General features: G+C 40.9%; 1 protein-coding gene across 2 annotated transcripts; it reads left to right on the forward strand.

The window, feature by feature from the left end:
• Nucleotides 1-1,928: 1,928 nt before the first annotated feature.
• On the forward strand, nt 1,929-7,322 carry LOC124031316 (serine/arginine-rich splicing factor 3). 2 transcript variants are annotated; one of them, XM_046342404.1, is made up of 7 exons: nt 1,933-2,073; nt 2,907-2,971; nt 3,282-3,492; nt 3,931-4,071; nt 5,893-5,931; nt 6,189-6,275; nt 6,470-7,322. In XM_046342404.1, exons 2-7 carry the CDS (start codon nt 2,965-2,967, stop codon nt 6,495-6,497), a joined length of 513 nt encoding a protein of 170 aa, XP_046198360.1. In that variant the 5' UTR covers nt 1,933-2,073; nt 2,907-2,964; the 3' UTR covers nt 6,498-7,322. The 2 variants fall into 2 exon arrangements, with proteins under 2 accessions (XP_046198361.1, XP_046198360.1); XM_046342405.1 differs by lacking the exon at nt 2,907-2,971 and having other exon boundaries at nt 1,929-2,073.
• Nucleotides 7,323-9,610: the final 2,288 nt, after the last annotated feature.

Raw genomic sequence — 9,610 nt, forward strand, 5'->3', positions numbered from 1 at the left:
GGCGGTGCATATTAACAGAGTAGTTGTCAAAAAAATAATATATTGAACGTGATGCATTGCTTGTCAGGAATGACTTGCCTAGTTAAATAAAGGTAAAATTAAAAACATAGAAATCAAATTTTAACAGAGTGGGTGGCAGATAGCATTTTCAATGCCATTCTATATCTAACGCTGTTAAGGTCATCATTGGATTATAGAATTGTAGCATATAGATCAGCTGCTCAGACATGTAGTCCAGTCCCAAGCCCGAAAAATATGTTGTGGAGTACTCAGGACCTCCCTGGTGGCAGGATGCAGGTAGAGTCGGGAGAAATGCCGTTAACGTTAAGAAGACAACAGCTAACCATGACATATTGAGTAAATAGACACTGTGTTAACAAACCTCCAAACGAGCTTCAATGTCATACAACACTACTTCCGTGGCCTCCAACTGCTCTTAAATGCTAGTAAAACTAAATGCATGCTCTTCAACCGATCACTGCCTGCACTTGCCCGCCCGTCCAGCATCACTACTCTGGACGGTTCTGACTTAGAATATGTGGACAACTACAAATACCTAGGTGTCTGGCTAGACTGTAAACTCTCCTTCCAGACTCACATCAAACATCTCCAATCCAAAGTTAAATCGAGAATTGGCTTCCTATTTTGCAACAAAGCATCCTTCACTCATGCTGCCAAACATAGCCTTGTAAAACTGACTATCCTACCGATGCTCAACTTCGGCGATGTTATCTACAAAATAGCTTCCAATACTCTACTCAGCAAACTGGATGCAGTCTATCACAGTGCCATCCATTTTGTTATCCTTATACCACCCACCACTGCGACCTGTATGCTCTAGTCAGCTGGCCCTCGCTACATATTCGTCGCCAGACCCACTGGCTCCAGGTTATCTATAAGTCTATGCTATGTTAAGCTCCGCCTCAGTTCACTGGTCACGATAACAACACCCACCCATAGCACGCGCTCCAGCGGGTACAGTATATCTCACTGGTCATCCCCAAAGCCAACACCTACTTTGGCCGCCTTTCCTTGACTGGAACAAATTGCAAAAATTGCTGAAGCTGGAGACTTATATTTCCCTCACTAACTTTAAACATCAGCTATCTGAGTAGCTTACCGATCGCTGAAGCTGTACATAGTCCATCTGTAAATAGCCCTCCCAATCTACCTACCTCATCCCCATATTGTTTTTATTTACTTTTCTGCCCTTTTGCACACCTGTATTTTATTATTTTCTTATTTATTTCACCTTTATTTAACCAGGTAGGCAAGTTGAGAACAAGTTCTCATTTACAATTGCGACCTATAGAATGGTGTCGTTTGCGTAGAGGTGGATCAGAGAATCAACAGCAGCAAGAGCGACATCATAGATATATACAGAGAAAATAGTCGGCCCGAGAATTTAACCCTGTGGTACCCCCACAGAGACCGCCAGATGTCCGGACAACAGGCCCTCCGATTTGACATACTGAACTCTATCTGAGAAGTAGTTGGTGAACCAGGCGAGGCAGTAATTTGAGAAAACAAGGCTATTGAGTCTGCCAATAAGAATACGGTGATTGACAGAGTCGAAAGCCTTGGCCAGGTCGATGAAGACGGCTGCACAGTACTGTCTTTTATCGATGGCGGTTATGATACTGTTTGTACCTTGAGCGTAGCTGAGGTGCACCCGTGACCAGCTTGGACATGTTCTATTTTAGTGCCAGAAATATGGGAGGAAAGGGAGTGATTGTTATTAGATTTGAGGAGCAGTGGGGTTGAACAGCCAGGATTAAATGAACTGCTGGGGAAATCTTCAGGGGATGTAGTATTTAATTATGTATTTCGTTTCCTTAGGGAGAGGAGAATGTTGGGTAAGATTTCGACTTTCACTGTCTCTGGTCCACACTCCAGTCCAGTTGGTGGCGGTAATGCAGCTTAAAGTTGGTTGCCAACCGCCATATAAAGCCCACAGAAGAAGATATCCGGTCTCCATTTTATTATAGCTAGCAGCTCATGTCGCAGCTACAAACAGGCGGTTCGACGGAAGACTGCAAACGGATCGAATATTAGTGTTGGTTTTACAATACGGTAAATAACACATACCTAAATAATGCAAAGTGTGATATGTATTTCATTTTTCAATTCATGTTTATTTTATGTTTACTGACTCTTTCATTTATACTATCTAGCTAACGTTAGTTAGCCCACCGAAGAGCTAGCTAGTAACGTTATCCATTTTCAGTATTTTCGCAGTTAGTTAGTGAAGTTAACTGAAATGGTTAAACCAACGGTACTACATCATGTAATTGTATTGACTAATGTTTAAGTGAATTTGCAGCTATACTCTGGCCTCACACGTAGCCCATGGCACGTAAACAAAAAAAGTGAACTAGGAGGGAGCAAGCCAAGCAAATGTCGTGAGGGTTCTATCTCGCCAAGGCCCCAGCCTGGGCCTCTGCCATTTTGCATAACTACATACGGGCAGGTAGCCCCGATGCAAAGGGGCTGTATGCGATTTTGACCAACGTTGGATCAGAAAACAAGCTTGTTCTAACAAACGTATTACTTACTTTGTAGCTGTAATCGCAGAACCTGTTAATCTTTCACGGCAATTATATATTAGAAGAATTACCGCAATGCATTTCCATGTGCTATGCATTTCCACACCACTTGCTTTATGCTCTGTATTAATTTCTGGCACTTTGTTGCCTACCTCAAATTCAGCCAGAACGACGCAAAACATCTGATTGCGTGTTATAAACACACTTGGCTGTTTGAATGTGGCTTTGTAAATTGTATGTGTAGGGAAATTTGTAAATCTGCGTGTTATGAACATAGACTATAGTACAGTCCTACTTGAATATAAATTGTGTGGAAAATGTGTACTACGTGAAAATCTAAATGGACAATTCTTCTTTCAGTTTCTCATTCACGTTTGCGGAGTATCAATTTTTGTTTTGAAAATTGAGACCTGTTGAAATGGCAGGTAATTACAAAAGTTTTCGTTTCTTGCATGCCAGTGTACACTTGACAGATTGACTGTTTGACACAAGAATTTCAAATAATTAGAGTTGTGTGTGTGTGTTCCAGAACTGCTTGATGTAGCTTTTCTGGTTCATATATATATATATATATATATATATATATATATATATATATATATATTAGTTCTGATGCCTTTTGAAGCATGATTCCTAGAAAGCAAAACTAGTCAGGTACTGTGAACCATCAACTCTAATACCAAAGAGTGAGTGGAACCTGATGAATTCTATTCATTTTGCTTAATATTTTTACAGATCCAGCCATGCACAGAGATTGCCCTCTTGACTGCAAGGTCTATGTAGGAAACCTGGGAAATAATGGCAACAAGACAGAGCTGGAGAGGTCCTTTGGCTATTATGGGCCACTTCGCAGTGTCTGGGTAGCAAGGAACCCCCCAGGCTTTGCTTTTGTGGAATTTGAAGATCCAAGGGACGCAACAGACGCAGTGAGGGAGCTTGATGGAAGGTAAAGCCTAAGAACAAGTTTCTGGTATAAAAAAAATAACTGAATGATAGAATCAGGAAATTGAGGACTGTTGAAATGAGAGGCAATCACTAAAGTTTTCGTTCCTTGCATGCCAATATACTTTACAGATTTACTGTTTGACCAAAGAAATTAGAGGCATTCCAGTTTGAAGTAGCATTTCTGTTTTTGCTATATGAACGCACATTTTCTCCGTGTGCTTTTCACTTCATAAGATAACTATATGACAGTGCCTAGTTTACTTGGAGATCCTTGTTTCCAAGCAATGCACTTACTCTAATATTTGGAAGGACTACATATTCATTTCAGTTGCCTCCATTTAACTACCCGACAGGTGGCGAAACAAGTCTATGTGTAACATTATGTTTTGGTGACCGTTAAACAGTATACCCATGGTAACATCCTTATTGATCTGCACAGGACACTAAGTGGTTCTCGTGTGCGAGTGGAGCTGTCCAATGGTGAGAAACGCACCCGCAACCGGGGTCCTCCTCCCTCATGGAGCAGACGTCCTCGAGATGACCATCGCGGGCGTCGTGGTAGCCCGCCCGCCAGGCGCAGGTAACCCGTCCTCCCGTACAGGGCTTTATGATAGCAATGCCCAACAGACTACAAATCCCTTTCTTCCCCTTTTCCTATTTAAACTTTTTTTGTTTGTTCCTGTGTCTTTCCAAAATGCGTCTCCTGTTTCTCTGCACCATGTTGATAGTTCAGCTCTGACTGTTTGATAACCTTTGCTTCCATGGTAGTCTACAGTGGTTACTGTGATGTGGTGCTGAAAACGTGCTGTTTTCATCTTCATTATCATTGATCAATTTAACAAGTTCCAGGGAACTTTAGATCCAGGGGGTGCTACAGTGTGAAATGAAGTGTGCTGCTTTTTATGCCAAGTTAGGTACATTTGCATTTACTGCTGTCACATTTTCTCTAAATTTGGATTGCAAGCTTTTCACTGTTGCCTAAAGCACTGAAAGTGTTTTGGAACTGTTCTATACCGTATGCGTGCACATGCAAGATTATTTTAAGATTTGACAAAGTGTAAAAATTGCAGCTAGCTTTTTGAGTAGGTGACTCGTATTACAAAGCAGTACTTATCTATGATCCCGGTGGGGTGGGAGGGAAGCCTAATGATGCTAGATTGGTTGTTTTTGTTACAAATTGAGGTTGCCTTTTTATTTACCATTTATATTAATAAAAATGAACCCCCGTTACAGAGTCATCACCATGCCTCTTCTCACCACCCTCTGAGTCAGTCAACTAGTCCTCTTTCAGCAGCATGTGACCTCTGACCAGCGTGCACCAATCAGCTTGGCTGGTGTCGTGTCACATGACCCAGGCATGGCCAGTCGTCAGGTTGCACCAGCCCATTGGTTCCTGCGCATGCAGTTCTCAGCCTCCTCCTCCAACCTTAACCAAATCGGCAGCGGCCCACCTCACATTCCCGACCAATCAGCGTTTTACGTCCCCAAATGTCTACACTACTACAACCTACCAGCAACAGCCTTCGGCTAACCAATAAAAGCAGGAAAAATCCACAGCCAGCCCCCATCCGCCAGCCAACTAATCACCTCGCAGCATCTGGCCAGTCCTTTTCAGCCAAATCTGCCTACCCGGCCGACAGTCTGCCTCCCCTTCGTCATTTCTAGCTTGTTGAAAACCAAAAGACTAGTAAGTTTTTCCTGCTTCATACAGTACACTGCTGATTACAAATTTAAAAGTGAAGAGAAAGCTGCTTTTAAAAAAAGGTTCTCCTTTTTTGAATCAAATAGCGTTGGTATTTCTCACTCATTACTGTAATCCGTTGGGGCATGGCTCTGCTTCCAGTGAGTCTAGGACCCTGACATTTTGAGATGTGAATTATTAAATTGTGACTTTCTAAATGTTCAAAGGAGCTATTCTGATCAGTGCTTCCCCTTCCAAAGTGTAGGTCCCTCCATGGTTTAGGTCACAGTGGCCCTATCTTGTGTGTACTTTGTGGTTGTGCATAATATGTAACCTTGATTTTACTGCAGCTTTAAGAGGCCAATGTTAAAACCCAATGTTTTACCATTAGTTATGTTACAGCCCTTCATTTTCTTACCCCTCCCCATTTGGCATAAATGCATTCTCTCAGCTGGCAGTATTAACTAACCATGAACTTTTAGGGGAGGTGATGACTGAATTTCGGATTACAAATGCCTTATCAGAGGTCACCCATTCTCATCCCTTAGGAGGGGTGTAGCCTATAACTTTGTGCCCACTGAGGGTCAGGTTTCAGTGGGAACCGTAGGGTTTACTTCAAGGGAGTACAGGTAATTTGTGGGTCGGATGGGTTTGGTATCAATGGGTCACCAATGTATTGTGCTCTGCTTTTGACACCCTGTCACCCCCCACCACCACCAGATCTCCACGAAGGAGGAGCTTCAGCCGCAGCCGAAGCAGGTATGTTGACAACGATAAGCGATATTGTAAAATTGAACAGCTATACTGTGGGCAACTGAGATCAAAACAGATTATTGGTCATGGAAGCATGGACTTAAGGACTCAATTTTGAAACATATAATATATATGTATTATTATTTTAACTCAGCTTCCAAGAGGGTAACTAACAAACTTGTCAATGACGACATCCTCTTGTCAAGAGGCCTCAGTAAGATGCAGGTTGCTTTGGTTAATTCTGTGGTTCCTTCTGTATGCAGGTCTCTCTCCAGAGACAGGAAGAGGGAGAGATCTCTGTCCCGGGACAGAAACCATAAACCCTCAAGATCATTCTCTCGATCAAGGAGGTAAGCAGGAGAGGTTTTATGAGACAGCAAGGATCTAATATCTCGTCAATGAATGAAACCTAACAATGAAACCTCTTGTGTTAGTATGTAACTCTTAACAGACCATGGCTGTATCATTGTTCTGAGAGTGCATGAATGCTCCGGGTAAAGTTTTAATTAACGTTCTTGCTTAACTGTTTTTCCCCTTCTCACAGCCGCTCCAGATCTACTGAGAGAAAGTAAGAAGATTGACGGCAATCGATGGATGAACAAATACAGCCATCCCTCTAGCGAGTTGTTTCATGTGATGGACTTTAAATGACCTCTGGTCATTTTTGTCATTTTTATTTTATTTTTAACAATCAAATGTTTAGTATTTGCTTCTTTGTGACTTTCAAGGTATCTATTTCCTCTGTACTTTGTAAATAAGTGGGTATGCAGGTGTAATACGTTACTGAAAGGGCTGAACTTGAGAACCAACTTCTCATTCAAAATAGCATATAAGACATTGATGTTAGTCAAACATTTATTCCAGTGCCCAAAATTGACAATAAAAATGCAAGTAGGTACATATAAAGTCTGTATCGTCCAAAACAGACTTGTGAGATTTGTGTACAAGATTTAGGCATGACTTGAGTGTTTGAGTCTCTGTATGTCTAAAAGTACCAGGTCAAGGAAAGGCCCTGTTTTAAATAGTCTAGTGCTCACATCATGTTTCCATGTCAGCAAGATTTGTCTGGAGGTGGTAAAAGGCTATGGTCATCTATTCTATGTTGATTAATATATGTATCTTGTTGTCTAGTTGATCAATAGGATTTTTGCTGTTCTTCCATTTCCTGTTGGTAAATATTTGTCAATGGGAATAATGGCAGCCTTATTCGGGATGTTGGAATCGATTTGAGAAAAAAAGATGCAAAGTACTGAATACAATTATCTCAATTTTGGCTCTACAATATTCCATTTTCTTTTCCTTTGTACTATTTGTAATGTTCTCTGAATTAAACTGGTTGTAGAAAAGTCTTCTGTTACCATTTTGTGGGGAGATATAACATTAAATTGTCTACAGACCTCCGATGTTCTTGCTTTGTATGTAGAATCATCGATATGGAACTAGAAACGATAAATCAACAGGGAAGTGCTGGGCTTCATGATGACAAACAATGCATATATTTCAGTTTTCTTTGGTATTGAGGCACACAGCAGATTTCCAACAAGAGGTTGGAAAATGTATTGCTTTGATTTGAGCTAACACTTTTAATAGGTCAGAACTAATGTTTGCTCTTTATTCTTCAAATTGGTGCACTCGATACTGTTTTGTTTGTCTTCAGATTCACAAGATGTAGCTAATTAAATGGCATGATCATTACACAGATGCACCTGGTACTGGGGACAAAATGCCACGAAGTTTTGAGGGAGTGTGCAATTGGCATGCTGACTGCAGGAATGTCCATCAGAGCTGTTGCCAGATAATTTAATGGTCATTCCTTTACCATAAGCTGCCTCCAATGTCATTTTAGAGTGGGACTGTTGCTGAGGAGTATTTCTGTCTGTATTGAAGTACTTTTGTCGGGGAAAACTCATTCTGATTGGCTGGGCCAGACTCCCAAGTGGGTGGGTCTAGGCCCACCCATGGCTGCACCCTGCCCAGTCATGTGAAACCCATATATTAAGGCCTAATTCATTCATTTAAATTGACTGATTCCTTCATATGAACTGTCAGTAAAATCAATAAATTGTTGCATGTTAAGTTGATATTTTTGTTCAGTATATTTACACAACCATTGATTACAAACAATTGGCACTGTGATTGGCTGGGCCTGGCTCCCAAGTGGGTGGGCCTATGCCCTCCAAGACCAACCCATGGCTGCACCCCTGCCCGTGTGAAGTCCATAGATTAAGGCCTACTTTATTTAAATTGACTGATTTCCTTATATGAACTGTAACAGAAAAGTTTTTGTAATTGTTGCATGTTGTGTTTATATTTTTGTTCAGTATCATTGTCCTTCAATTCGTAAGAGGCTGAATGTATCTCACCGAAGAAAGCATCCAAACGAGCGAAACAGCGCCCCTGTGTATTTGTAGGCCATCTATCTGATTCTGTCTGGTCATAAAGAGTATGACATTGTTGCCTCCCATAGCATTGAATGCAAGGGAAGCCAGCGAGCAATTGGCCTCAATGAGCATTGAACTAAACTGAGTGAGCTGAACTGTGAATTGCCCTGGAGCACCAAAAAAAGCTTGTTTGGATTTGGCTTCATTCCTATTACCTCAAGAGAAATACATCATTGACAGAAACAACTTCAATTGTTGCATTTCATTGTGCTGTTGCCCTCTTGTGGCTGGATAGCTAGCTAAAATAGTCCCTTTCCTAAATTAGCCATGGATGGAGATGGACTTGTGGTTTTACTTTATTCTCTGTACTGCCAATGATTATAACGGCGATTCTGATCCAACCATACATTTATACATTGGACTCAAGAGGATGGAAGTTCAACATGTAGCTAGATGTAGAAGAATAATGTTAACTAGCTAACGTTGCCTATAAAAGGAAGTTAGACTAGCAAGCAATAATTTTAGCCAGATTAAAATAAAAGATTGTACTGTATGACAGCCATAGACTGTTTTGTCATCATGAAAGAAAGGGGGATGGCATTGGCATCTCTCTACAAGTAGGGTGAGTCAATATGTTTTTTTATACTTGCACGCACACACACACAAATCAGAACCACAGACAGCCACATATTTACCTTACGTTGATTGTTTTTGGTATCTTTTAGTCGATGTTGAAATGGTGCTGGAATAGTGGAGTCAGCTCCTGTTTTCTTTGCAACTTGCAATATGCTTTTTGGACTTCACTGGACAGAGGTTGTTCTCCAGTTTAGTAATGAAACAAAGGTGTGGTGGAATTTATTCTGCCACTACAGCTTATTGTCTCGACCTTAGGCGTATATATCACGGTGTCAAGGTATATGAACTAACAGGTTATAGAGCAAACAATGCAATTATCACAACACATAAGTTGTAATATGTACATTTTTTTCTGGCTTCCCCAGGGATTTTACTCACCGCTACTGTAAGTTAGTTCTGCCATTAGGTTCCAAAAAGGGGAGACGAGGTCAGTTATATACATTAGCTGCTATGATCCACATCTAATATCCCTTCAGTCTGTGACTGAATGACAATTTAGTTTCAATAATATCACAAAACAAACTTTTCTGTCAAAATAGGCTTCATATTCATAAACTCATCTCCTATGATCATATGAATGGCCTCCATCTGAATGCCCTCAGCTCATAATAGGGTAAGCTACTTTGGATAAATATGTGTTACATTTATAAAATGTATGGCATCTCATA

Source organism: Oncorhynchus gorbuscha, linkage group LG03, assembly GCF_021184085.1.
Source record: "Oncorhynchus gorbuscha isolate QuinsamMale2020 ecotype Even-year linkage group LG03, OgorEven_v1.0, whole genome shotgun sequence".
Classification (NCBI taxonomy): domain Eukaryota; kingdom Metazoa; phylum Chordata; class Actinopteri; order Salmoniformes; family Salmonidae; genus Oncorhynchus; species Oncorhynchus gorbuscha.